This window comes from Ptychodera flava, chromosome 12, assembly GCF_041260155.1.
Source record: "Ptychodera flava strain L36383 chromosome 12, AS_Pfla_20210202, whole genome shotgun sequence".
Taxonomy (NCBI): domain Eukaryota; kingdom Metazoa; phylum Hemichordata; class Enteropneusta; family Ptychoderidae; genus Ptychodera; species Ptychodera flava.
Genome location: NC_091939.1, coordinates 21,358,074 through 21,372,388, shown reverse-complemented (window position 1 = coordinate 21,372,388; position 14,315 = coordinate 21,358,074). Strand labels below are relative to the sequence as shown.

The window sequence follows — 14,315 nt, the reverse complement described above, 5'->3', positions numbered from 1 at the left end:
TATACGGAGCCATCATTCCACGGCTACTGGTTTTAATGCGGCGTGATTAAATTTTACAACATTGCAAAATAAGGTTATGAGAGTTCAGGGTGTGGAAGTTTAAAATGTCCCCATTATGAAAATGCGCCCCCCAACGGCACGGCTGGTTATACGTCCATCACGTCCATAGTGTTACAGCAGCACGTCTACAATGAAGTTTATGCCGGTGTTTGAATTTTCTCCGGATAATTGTAAATTATTTCAAACAATTCTTCCTTTATCACCTTAAGTTTAATGTACCGATAACCCTTTCAAGTTTCTTCAAACTTCAGTTTTACATGCCCATCCCAAACTCGTGTCAATGTCACTTGAAACCAAATCTTACTAAACTCATAACAGCTTTTCAGAAGAATTGTACACATGATTATGGTTATTGTTGTTGGAGGTACATGCGCTAAAGTTAATGTTGTCTGAAAGACTATGGTCAAAGTTCAGAATTGTTCAGGAAATCTCTGCATTTTATCGGATAATTGGGTGATGCAAACTTTTTTAGCAAATCGTTTAAAAAAATCTGTACAAAGTGGCTACTGACAAAAAAGCAGGAATATGGTTTCAAAGTTCACCTGTATTTCTACTAGAGTTTGAATGTGACTCAACGACTGTTCACGTCACTTGTTTTAGAAAATATCCTTTATTACTATTAGACATCGTGTGAATACCAAAATACAAATTCAAAGCATGGGAGTTGTGTACATGATCTGCGGTAGAGCATTTTATACCATTCTGCGAGTAGTTCTTATGCAATGCCCGAAACTCAAGTTCCGATGTAAACACTTGCAAAGCGATCACCGGATCAGAAAGAAGTATACCGCTTACGCTACTGTTAAATGAACCCAGGGAATTTTTACTGTTTAAAATATCGCACTAGATAACAGCATTGTCTTATCTGAATCGTATATGGACAACGTTATAGTTGTTTCAAGTAGTTTTTGTTCACTGAAAGAAATCTATTTCTTATTCAACCAAAAAATACTAAGAATACAAAGAATGTTCTTTGTTTACGTCAACAGATTTTTACCTGCGTTATGTTATTGTGATATGAAACCTATAGTCAGGGCTAGAAGTTGAAGTTGTCAAGAGTAATGACTGTGTGTGGACAAGCTGAATACCAAATATTTTGATGCTTTTTTGGGAATAGGACAAGAAACTAGTCGATTGACAATCCTAATACTGGAAAATACCACGAAAGTTATTAACAGTGCGGGTTTGACATAGTTGAGTTTCACAGACGTCTGTATAGGATATCCATTGCGTTGGTACATCAAAGCTTCTGTTCAGTGCCTCGAACGTGTATATCATGGATCTGAAATTAAACACAAAAAGTATTTGATGACCTGAAAGTCATTAATTTTATACAGGAATAAAACACTCGTTGTTTCGAAAGTGGGCGATGAAATAAGGCTTACAGGTGGCGACGCTATAGTAATTGATCATTTTCTTTTCGAAGAATAACATTCAATTTTTTTCTCCCACTACCTCGAAATCCCACATCTTTAGCATCATAAGATAGTTAATTATAAGCTGTGTCGGCGACGAGATGTCAACCACATATTGGGGCCACTTGCAACGATTTGGAAGTTGTTATCCAATTGGTTGGCAGAATCATACCGTTAAAATTGAAAAATACAGATAAAACTCCCTAAGTTGCTGTGAATAGTGACAATCGACCAATCAGATACAACCTTGCAAACACGCTGCAAGTCGGTCGATATATTGACCAATCAGTGTACAAGACATGACGTAGATTCAAATTCCAACATCCATTTTTTAATGCACGCAAGAACTAACTGCTGTTCTGATAAAACAGTCCGTGCAGTATCGTTAATGAATACCAACGGCCAGAGTATATTAACTTTGTACGGTTGTCACTGGGTATGAACGTAGAATTCCTGTATGTGTATAAAGCTTTATTGTGGCACCAGTCTTCAAGGGGACTATACAATTCTATTTCTGGATTCAAGTTACTCTTACCTAATTGTACAAGAATGTATGATGATGTACAAAGATTGTATACATGCCTGTGACTTGTAACAGGATACCATGGATGTTAAATTATGTACAATGACATGAAATAACTGCACGTTTAAACAAATCTCACAAAAATAATGCGAAAAGATGCAGTTACAGAGGCTTTAAGAACATGGCCCAAGTAATTTAACTAGGTTCAGCGGCTTGGTGATTATGTAACCCTTACAGAGCAGACATTTTATGATGTGAATGACATAAAATAATTCCCAAAAATAACTGTCATTGTATAAGAGCATTGGAAAAGGTAGCAGCTAATTTTATAAAGTGAGTAGGGGTTGCATTAGACATTGCTTCGAGTATAACTCTTATTCTATTTATGTTCTTTGATCTACATCTTTGGAAAGGAAATTGCATGATCAGTTCCACTTGTCTTCTTTAACTTTCAATCTCGCAAGAGATCTGGGACAATCTCATTTATTCGCTTTTACAGTATTTCGTGATTTCAAATGTTAATTAATTGCTCTTTTGTAATTTACGGTCGAATTTACCGTTACACAGATAAAATAGAGGCATATGTTGTTTGTTGTGGAAAGAATTGGTATGCTTTTTCGGTGGAATTGATATGTCTTGACTATCTCGTCTTTGAAACAACTGCCAGAGTTCAACAACACCTTGAAACAATTCGGGCTGAGTGGGGTTGACACTATAAATATTTGTAAATTTATCCTACCTCCATATGCGGCGGAGCTCCTAAGATATATACGACGATATCAGCAATATCCTTTTGTTCCAATCCCTATGAGAAATTAACAATGACGACATAAACTGTGACCTGGTGTATATATATACGAGATTGAATGAAGCCAAGTTTTCGTTTCCTTTTTGTGGGCACTGTATTCTTGGTAATTTTTACAACGTCACTGTTGTTATGGTTACATTGCCAGAGTGACTGCGCCTGAAACGTGTGCAACGATGGTAGTGATTTTTTTGTTAAATGTAATTCGAATGACGGCGACGAAGAACGCGACTTTATTTCTTCATAGTTTATTGAAACTGCCACGTATGTCATAAATTGGTCAAATATTAACATATATCTGTCGGCGGGCGGGGGCTGCCAAAGGTACATGGTCACCGTAATGTGCATATTCCATATAAGGTAAAGGGGCGGGGCTTAGCGTAAAACCTTCTTAACACCTGTAGCTGTCGGTCCTCCGTATTTGATACGTCAAAATTGATGCAGACGACGCTTCTAAGTATGCCATGGCTGGTCGTGTGGGGCGCCCTTTTAAAAAAGCGGCCACCTGCGTAAAATCTGTGATTGGCTGTAAAAAACGGGTGACCGAATACCTTTAATGTCCTGACATCAACAGAGTCTTGTATAATGCATAACATAAAAGTTTCCCAAGGCTTACCTTAAATGTTGGTTCTCCTGGATTTTCTTTGCCACGTATTAGAAACTCTGTGCCATCGACAACAGCTGGAGATATACACTGTATTGGAAAACGAGTATTATCTATTCGTTAAACATACCTGCCACAATGTTCAACTGAATGCCAGTTATTTTGTGACTGAAATGCAACGTTACCAGAACTGAGCGTAATTAATGATTTGGCCACTTTTTTACTCACTAGAAGCCAAGTGAGAAAACCGCGTGAGTAATATTTGAAGTGTTCACTGATCCGTTTAGTTTGTCAATTGTAAATCTTGGGCTGTTTTTCTACAATTGTGATAAGAAGGACGGAGCCAACAGACAAAACATGTCACACGCAAAGTTCAATACCAAGTACATTAAATCTCCCTCTTAATGATTCATTGGTTGTACCAGTGTGCTCCAAAGAGCAATTAAAGCATATTAGTGGCTACTAATCTTTAATTTTGGTAACATTAGAAATTCATGACCATACAATAGATTTATTGTTATGCAAATTAGCCGCTATGCTATCTGAAATTCCTGGGGATAACACTGTTGTATACTGAGCTCTTTGGTTTCCAACAGCCAGTTACTCGAAAGATAGTCTGGCTCTCTGACCTTTACATTTCTGTGTAAGGAAAATTTTCACAATCTTAGTTTTTAGAAAATCAAAGACTTAATTTCTCTCCATAGAGTCAACAAAGGAATGCCTCAATTTTAAATTTCAAATATCGGTTCATGCTAGGTACTATTTTTCCCTCGTAGAACACTGCAAGGTGACACCACCACCCTACCCGGATTTCTAGTCTTGATTTTTAAAGAGAATAGTCGAAAGATTCCTTCAGGAAAGTTTGAGCAGAAGTATAAGTCTTTCACTTTCGAGGTGCATACTGCTTAAGTTTCATCTGACAAGTTAAAATACCTACTGACGCCCTGATGTGTGATCCCATTGCCCTTAACTCTCGGCGCAAGCCTTCAGTCAAGGCTGTCACCATGAACTTGTTGCCAGTGTAGAAGTGTTCATCTGCGTCGGTAAATCTGTGACCAACCATGCTGGGAACAGATTGAAAAGAAGAAAGTGTGCAATAGGATATGTGTTTCTGGACAGGTAAGTGATTGACCGAGATCTAGAATACTATCAGATACATAAAATTATATATATATATATATATATATATATATATATATATATATATATATATATATATATATATATATATATATATATCACGTGCATTTAGAACTCTGCTTTCTCGGTGAATATCTGGCCTCTTTTCTCTATTTCAGATCTAAAAATTCACTTTTTTTGCACTGTCTACTATTGTTGAGACTTCTTTCTTTCAAAATCACTTCATATCACATGTAACTGTCATATCCTAAAGTGATCGTAAAGCCTTAATGGCTAAATTTTCCTACGCAACAGAATTACACCTGAAGAATGAAATCATAATGACTTTAGGTGAAGTAGTCTCAATATAGTCGAAGTAAACTACAGTAGGAGAAATCCAAATATCACGCCTCCCTGGGTAACAAATGCACACTGCCTGCCTACATTCCTAATTGGCTATCTGTTCTGCTGATGTGCAGCGTGCTTGGAAGGTTATATCTGATTGGTCGATTGTCACTATTCACAGCAACTTAGGGAGTCTTTTTGTAATATTTATTTATAACTGTAAGAGTCAGCCACCCTATTGGATATCAGCTTCCGAGACGCTGCACATCAGCCCAATCTGTTCATTGGAAGGCTACGTTTTGACAAAACGACAACATGACCTCTTTATGCTGAACCTGAATGCTATTCAACGAACATCAAAGAAAAAATGCCAACATCGTGCCGAGATGTATACTCAGTCCAAAAAATGAGTTAAGATCTACTAGTCTTGAAAATATGCACTATTAGATGATCAGTAATTGACCGGTCAAACTATACATACCACAGTACTTCAGATTGGCCTTCAAGTCACCTACCTATTGAGATGTATGATGTGTCCATCATCAACGTTTCTTTCCTTCATCTGTTTTACTGCTTCCCTGGTGCATATTGACAGAGCCAAGACATTTACCTTAGCAGAATAAATAAATACAGGGATTGTTTCACCTCCGAGAACCATGCAGATTATAATGTCTACATAAAATAGATGGTTATCGATGAAACATGACATATCATAATAATCGGTGTTCATTGATTTAAATATAAGCTAATGATTTAATCTACTGACATGCATATAATATCATTGATTTAGATATAATTTAATGATATTATTCATCGATATAGATGTAATCAGTGTTCACTGATTTAAATGTAACTTAATTATATAATTCGCTTATATAAATATAATAATCAGAGCTGTTTGATTTAAGTATAATTTAATGATTTAATTCATTGACATAAACATATATTATTAATCAGTGTTCATTAATTTAAATATAATTTAATGATATAATTCATTTCCAAGAATATAACAATCAGTGTTCATTGATTTAAATATAATTTAGTAATATTACTCCTTGACATATCAGTTTTGATTGATTTACATTTGCTGTTGAAAGAAATATTGCACGTCATAACGTTCAGGTCCAAAAGCTAACTTACATCCAACATGTTTTTCCAGTGATCAGTGCGTCCTTCAAGTAATGTTGTATAGAAGTTAAGCCCAGCGTTGTTAATGCACACGTCTACACCTCCATGGTCATTCTTTATCTCAGCAAACATTGAGAGTATTTCCTGTTCGTTTCTGAGATCACACTTGACCGCATGCAGTGACCCTTTGGCAGACTCGGATTTCAGTTCTTCGGCATGACTCTGTGGAATAAACGTGTGTGTTATCGTCATTGCATGAAATGGTATTAAAGGTAGCATATGCATCTCGAAGACAGATATTTTGACTCTCAAACTTTCACAATTCTTTTCTGATTACCTCGAATTGTTCACATCTAAAGCTGTTTAAATACATTGCCTGAATTTGGATCTTTCGGTCAGTTCAAGTGTAGATGCTGATGAAGGACAAGTTCGAAACATGTCTGTTTTGCTCATTCTGACTGGAAGAAGAGAACTTTTCTATTCAATGCTTCCATGATGAACACACGCAGTATTATAAAAAAAAACACTCTATGTACACGCGTTCCTACCGACTGCATTTACCCTAATACAAACCAATTGCTCCGTGAATCTATTCCATTCTCCTAGAAAGATTAAGTCTTTATTTATTTATATTTTTATTTTTTTGTTGTAAAAAGAGAGTACCTGACCTCGAAATTCACACACTTCGACAGGTTGCTTGATTTCGTCGGCTGTGAATACACATAACACGTGCTGTCACGAGGTCATTAGTACGTAATTGCAATTGTTTCACATAAATTAGCATCTCATGGGTTTCTTCTCCAACCAGGTCTCTTACCCCAAAGAAAATATCCCAATAGGTGATATCTAACATTATAATCTTACTTTTATTTGAAGGCCTAGCGTAAAGTGGACAGGTCTGACAGCAGTACCCTTCATGAGCACGCAACCATTGACACTGGGCTACTTCTACGTTCAGAAGTAGCTAACAGACTAGCCACCTGGTCGCTTGTCTGTTTTTGAAGACCAGGAATTGAGTCAATATTTTTAATATTCTGTGTATTATTCGTTTCATTTCTTTTGCTGAGTAAGCCGTTATTTTGTTTCATGTTCCGGCATACTCAGAACGTATCCTCTAGCCAGCGTGAGTTTCGCGTTCACTCCGCTTTTCCGATCCGCGATGAGAACGATCAGCCCCAGTGTCCTTTCCTATGACTTGAGGCCAGTCTACGGCCCATGTAAGGTTGGGGTGCACACAACCAACACATTTTTTTCAATGCAATATTTCGCATCAAAGTGACATGAAAACTCCCTCTAACTATATTCATTCAGAAAAGCGAACAATATAAATAAATCTAAAGCAATAGTTTACTATATACATGAAGGGTACTGATTAAGGTTAAAAACCTCAACTTTGGTAGTAATCATACACATTACTTTATGTGAAAATGTGTAACTGCTATATGAAGTTTAATGTAACATTTGCAAAAAAAACCCCGGCAATTTGTTTTGCATAATTATTTTAATTATGATAAGCAAGATTGAACTTGGAATGACGCTTACTCAAAATGTTTCGACTTTATGACAAAACAAAGTTGCCATTTTGTTGTATGGTATTTCGAGGTGAAAATGTGAAAATTTCACACAATTCATCCAGTCAGAGTGGAAGATATATATTCTTTTGAATGTTCAAAACGGGAGAAAAAAGAAGGGAAGTCGACGATTTGCATACACTTTCATAAACTTACACTTTGTTCTTACCCAACTGACGACAGTGTTTGTCATACTAAAAGGATTGACCCTAAAGTAGTGCCTATCTAAAAATATATAATCTACCCGGGCAATATTTCAATTTTATTAACAAAGGATGGAAATCGAATGAATTTTGCAAGAAAACGATAGGCGCAGTGTGCTATGCAACGCCCCTGAAACCTTGAACATGGTCGATTTGATTTATGCCACGAACCTTATCTTTTGTCGTTTTCACCCAAGGCGTTAACAATTGTCTGTCAAATACTGTACCCCTTGAACGCAAGATCGATGTCGATGTCGATGCGATAAGATCGGTAACAGATTGTGAGAGGTCGAGTAATGTGTCTGTAAGACGACGATTATATTGTATCTGACAAAACCGCGACAAAATTCTTAACTGACAAACTGACAAAACCTTCATTACCAGTAGCCTACCGAGTCTTACCGAGTCCTACCGCTACAGCTCAAGGACATGTATCAATACACTGCTTTATTTGTCGTCTTATAATTGTAACTTGAAAGATTCAAATTCACCATAACCAAAGAAAATGCTATGAGAATTGTGTAATAAGCAATATCATGGGAATCTGCACGAAAATTAAGATAAATTTTATATATCGTTTTGACGATATATGTCAGATTTTATCAATGATCTAATCAATCTTAACTTAATAATTTAAATGGAACCCCTGACAGGTTGACCCAAGTTTGATGTTAGTCTCTAAAACACTGCATAATGACCTACTTTGTTGTACTTATCAGGGTAATAGATCATTCAGATAACATCTCGCGATATACTTATGACCACGTCTTTAGTATATTGAGACATGTTGACCGACTGATATATACCCTGCTTAGGTCAACAAAGTAGCTTATTAGGAACTTTTTCGCGTTTACCGACTGAAAACAGCTTGTGGTCAAGTGATCGAAGGTTAAAATTAAAAGCAACCAGAGCAACTCGACCGATCCAACGTTCCATATTGGTTTGGCCAATTTAGCGAGGGCGTATTCTGAACCAATTGAATCGTCAGCAGCGCATGCGTAACTTCCTATCAGCCATCCATTTCATTATCGGGGAAGATAACCGTTATAGAGTAAACAGCGTTTATGCTGGAGGTTAAGCGTAATAATTCGTAACCCATTTTATAAATAGGGCGCTGACCTATGATAAAATGTCCCTGCAATATCTCTCTTGATTTTTCCGAACATGGTTGTTTCCTTCTTTGGAAAAAAAATGGCTACCCCTTCAGTGCCTTTGTCATATTAGACATCTGACAATCCTTTAGTTGCAACCAATCTAATTTTCTTGGAAAGAAGATACATAATCCCAACTGTATCATTCAACATAGCCCCGAGTGCTGGGTGGCAAGAATCCCGTGGTAAGAGTCCTGATACGATAATATAAGGTGGCCGACAGAGATATCAGTGAGGACATCGGAGGTCTATGAGTTTCAAACTACCTTAAATACGCCTCGGGGACAGGTATTCAGACTCTCAAAATTTCACGACACCTTTTTTTTTGGGTCACGCACGTATAGGAGCTCATTTTAAAGCTCATGGAGAAAATAAAGTTTCCTTCGGTTTATTTCTGTGAAAATCGAAAATTTAATATTTTAACACAAAGTTAACATAGGGATGGCGGCCAATTTGAATGTCAAAACTCGATAAATGTTGGGTGTTTGTTTCTTTTTTATAAATTTTTTACTCCAGATTTTTATTCTTGATTTCGAAGGGGAATGATTTAAAATTTCCTTACTGAACGTTTGAGAGAAAGTTTAGCCTTTCAATTTTGACGCACGAACTACTTGATGTCGTCTGACTCTCGACCACAAGCTTTTTCGTGTTACCCACTTTGAATGCCGTCACCATGTGATACTATTGGTGATGGAAAATAAACGACTCCTAACTTATGCAATAATTTAATCCCTCCCGGACCATTATGGACGAAAGGAAACTTTTTATGTCGTAAAGTACAAGGCGAAGCCGAGTATATTATGGAGTGCAGAATTTGCTTCAGTCCATTATGGGACAGGAGGTCATTGATGAATCAATGCTATTATTTTAGTTTTGGCATCGCCAGAGAATTTGTAGACCATGAAAACATCCGGGGCCGCGATACTGGATAATCAGATACATTATCAGAAATAACTTCGGGAATGACGTAACAATGCTTCACAGAACTTGATGACGTAATCATCCTTGGGCTGTGTGCCGATGTCACGCATATAATTTGCAAGTGTAGTAAGTTCGTGTTGCGCTCGTGTGTCAGTACTGTTACCAATGGTGTACCGAATTTCTTAATGTCGAAAAATTAATGGGAGGTGTTTTCTCATCGGCATTGGAAATGATTCGAGAAGACAGCTAAGGGACTTGTCAGTTTATTCGGCCTGGGGGAGCCGGTGGATTCAGGGGGGGGGGGGGTCACCATGTTTTTGAAATGCCCAATAGGGGGGTCAGTGTGTTTTTGAATTTTGACACAGGCTCACCATTGCCTAAATTGCATCGCGTCAGTCACAAATTTCATCATTCAGTTGCATTTTTCAGCGCGCCCTTCAGGCGTGTAACTTTAAGAATCAGAGATATTTTTCAGCACGCCCGACTTTAACATATCAGGCACACATATATCAGAGATATCTGTATGTTCAATATTTTTCAGTGTGCTCTTCAAGCGCATTACTTTAATATATCAGACATTTTTCAGCACGCCCTTCCGGTGCATGACTTTAATATGCAAGACATATATATCAGGATGTTTCTTATTTTTCGGTGCGCCCTTCGGGCGCCATACTTTCATTTTTCAGAGATATATGTCAGAGATATCTTGATGTTTGCTAAGTGAAACTGTACCATTATGAAATCTACAGTTCATATGGAAAGCATGACAAATTCCTGATACTTTTCTGTAGTCTCTGTGAGAATTCAGTATGGGAAAGCAACATGCACAAATATTTCACAACATATATATTTGATACAGTGACTTATTTTAAAGATATAAAAATGACAAGATATCTTTCGTTCTCATTGATGCAACTGTTTTCCTTTGTGTCTCAGGTTTTCTCTAAAAAGATGCTTTTTATGACTAAAATAACAGTTAATAGCTCTCTGTGGCTTCCAGGAGATTTAATAGGATGGCTGGATTCATGGGGGCGGGGGTCACCCTGTTTTTGACTCTGGTGATAGGGGGGGTCACCCATCAAAGTTTTGGATTTACTGCTTTTTCCTCTCTGATATCAATGATTGACATCCATTTCTGTACAACAGTTCAGGACATCTGGTTAAGCATAGAAAGTGTGAAATACATTCAAAATACATTCAAAATGCACTGTATTCTAACTTTAAAATTGACTCTTCGAAATTCCTATCTTACAACTGACATGTCAACAATTTCATTAAAACACAGAATGACTGTTGAAAATAAATATATATATATATATATATATATATATATATATATATATATATATATATATATATAAAGTATAATTTATAACCACCTTTAGTTTTACTGTTGTCGCGCGGAGGGGGGGGGGTTCACCCTGTTTTCGAAATTTGGAATAGGCGGGTCACCCTGCTTTCAAAATTTGGAATGGGGGGGGGTCAGCCACTTTTTGACGTCGGCAAAAAATAATCCACCGCCCCCCCTCAAGCCGAAGGAACTGACCAGTCCCTGAGTTACATGTTACAAGTTCACTTTTGTGCTAAATGTAGTCAAGAATGACATACTGCCTCACACAAAAGTGATTGCCTGAAAGTAATCCGCTGTATGAGTCGCATGGTATTCTGACAAAAATCTTCAGTACCTGTGGCAATAATGTACATGGTACTCTCTTCATTTTTATCACAGAACATCAGACTCATAATGATTAAGCGACCCTAGGAAACAATTGAAAATATTAAGTCATGCAGCTATCGCTAAACCACCTCGATCTCATTCTCCGCATAGACGACGCCCTCGGCCTTCAACTGTCTGTGTTCTCCGCACGGCCGTGTAGAGAACTCGTGGAAAGTCACGCCATCTGCTATTCACAGCCTAAAATTAGCTAACACTGCCGGTCAAAACGAAGCGCTGAAGCTGTGCCCTGGTCGCCAATTTCCATATCAAAAGCCTTAGCCCTGCGTACGATGCTGTGTGTTCCGCTACAGCTAATCGCCCCGCTCACGCGATTAGCTGTAGCGGAACACACAGCATCGTACGCAGGGCTACAAAAGTCTATGCTATGAGTCCGGCCTATAGTGTAATCACTTCCTATACCTCCATGGAGTAACCGTTGGCCTTCGAACCGTGCACGAGACCAGATCAATACGAATGAACTATGCCTGAACGAGAACTCACTTTGATTTTGTCTACGTTCCTTGCGCAGCCGTACACGACCATACCATGTTCCACTAAAGCTTGTGAAATTGTTCTTCCCAGACCGACAGATGCGCCGGTGACCAGAGCAACTCGACCGACCCAACGTTCCATATTGGTTTGGCGTGCCACAGTGGGCGTATTCACATGCACTCTCTCCTGACCAAATTGAATCGTTATCAGCGCATGCGCAACTACCTGACAACAATCCATTTCATTATCGAGAAAGATTGTCATCATAATGTAAACAGGGTGTGTGCCAGAGGGCTAAGCGTTATAATTCGATGACCTCTTTTATAATGTCATGGCAATCTCTGTCGATTTTTCTGGACGTATGGTTGTTTTCTTCTTTGGCATAAAAAAAGTTATCCCTTTAGCCACCGTCATATTAGACATCTAAGCAATCCTTTGAATGCGACCCTGTGATACTTTTACTGGTGGAAAAATAAAACGACTCTTTAATCTTTCCGAATGATGTAACTTGGTCGTACTAACATTCATAATTATTTATTTTTTTTTTTTGAAGAAAAATTGTTTCCTTGAATGAAATCAAAGAAAGTTTATCGGAGTAGCATTGACCGAATAGAGCAAGAATGGTTTAAGGTGGAGCTGCATGTTGCCAACACTTTTTTTTTCAAAGCAATATTTCTCATCAAAGATGACAAGGAAACCCCCTCAGACTATATACTTTCAAAAAGCAGACTTTCTAAAGTTTAGTATGGTAGCAGTAGTTTACTCGAAGGATGAAGTGGGTGGACATTTGGGGTAAAACACTTCAATTTTGGTATTAATGATAAAAATTAATCTAAGTCAAAAAGTTGACAAAATTTTCTGAAATGTAATATGTCACTTGAAAGAAGAGTATATGTAGAAAAAAGGGACTATTTTATTTTGCATTATCTATCCTCACTCTAAAATGGCATGGGTTGAAAGATTGACACTCGAAAAAGTAATTAAAAACATGATTAGCAAAATTTAAATGCCAACTTTATTGCCAAACAAAATAGTCGTTTTTATGTAGCATTAAAAGAACATAATGTGAAAATTTTAGAAAATTTGACCCAGCCAGAACGGAGTTAAATTCTTTGGAGATTTTGAAATTGGCAGGAAAAAGAAGCAAGGAAATCGGATGATGGCATACATTTGTATGAATTAACACTTCTTTATCACGAGACTTAGGATTGCTCAACAAGCTAAAAGGTGAACTCAACCAATATTTTAATCTTGAGTTAACAAATTAATTAAAATTGAATGGATATATGCAAAAAATGATTTTAGAGCAACTTTCGTAATGTTGGGTGCAGGCCCCTTAATGGATATAGGAAGCACTCCAAGACTTTCTCTACATCATACTCAGACGTTCAAACACCTGGTGGTCGTTGCTTCCGTTTTGACGAAAGGTCAAATGCGACGCTGACGAATGAAACACCGCAGGGTAATCATAAATTATTTTGGTTATACCATTCACAAACAACAAGTGTTAGTTTTATAGAAGGAATGTTGAACGAAGTTATTAAGATGCCAGATTATAAATAAAAAATGATTTGCATACCACAGAGATGCAAGCCGACTATTCGTCTTCACACAATGCCAGATTTAGGTTATACTAATAATGCTTAGTGTGTTATTTGAAATTTAATTTTTCAAAGAACCTGCATGTTTAGAGTTCTATTTTAAACATATGATATTGTAAAGCAAATTGACCATGACAATAAAAACGAAGACATGGAACTTCAGAAGAATAGCTTTTCACATCAACAGTGAACACTTCTGTATGGAAGGTTGCATTTAAAGGATAGACAAGGTATATCAATATGACATTTCTACCCAGCTATGGGCTCTTTCGCTTATACACAGTCATTCAATCACGGGACTGTGGTTTATATCAACTAAATTTACGTTAAAAGGGGCCTTCCTCCTCAGTTATTGAAAGTCCAAGTTCGCTGATGATGGTGATGGTGATGATGATGATGATGATGATGATGACGACGACGACGACGACGACGATGATGATGATGATGATAATAATTATTATTATTATCATTAATATTTTGGAAAAAGTACATTAATGACATCTTATTGGTCTATTTAATCTACATTATAGCGTATTCATTGATCGATGGTGCTTCTCAAATAAAGACATGGCTACAATAAAACGATGCTGCAAACATCGAAGACTACATCAGAACATTATCCACAGTAGAGAGTGATGATACAACATATCAAACCACAGT

General features: G+C 37.3%; 1 protein-coding gene across 1 annotated transcript; it reads right to left on the bottom strand.

Moving 5' to 3' along the window:
• Positions 1 to 651: 651 nt before the first annotated feature.
• On the bottom strand, positions 652 to 12,249 carry LOC139145387 (dehydrogenase/reductase SDR family member 11-like). Its single transcript, XM_070716524.1, has 7 exons — positions 12,064 to 12,249; positions 6,012 to 6,221; positions 5,387 to 5,481; positions 4,345 to 4,471; positions 3,420 to 3,497; positions 2,738 to 2,803; positions 652 to 1,342 (listed from the first exon to the last, which is right to left on the bottom strand). The coding sequence occupies exons 1-7, from the start codon at positions 12,193 to 12,195 to the stop codon at positions 1,301 to 1,303; spliced, it is 750 nt and encodes a 249-aa protein (XP_070572625.1). The 5' UTR covers positions 12,196 to 12,249; the 3' UTR covers positions 652 to 1,300.
• Between the last annotated feature and the right edge of the window lie 2,066 nt (positions 12,250 to 14,315).

Coding starts and splice junctions, on each gene's coding strand:
- LOC139145387 (XM_070716524.1), bottom strand. CDS start 12,195: ATGGAACGTTGGGTCGGTCGAGTTGCTCTGGTCACCGGCGCATCTGTC. Junction 3,498..4,344: donor GATCACACATCAGGGCGTCA/GTAGGTATTTTA, acceptor TTTCCAATACAG/TGTATATCTCCAGCTGTTGT. Junction 2,804..3,419: donor CAGGAGAACCAACATTTAAG/GTAAGCCTTGGG, acceptor AATTTCTCATAG/GGATTGGAACAAAAGGATAT.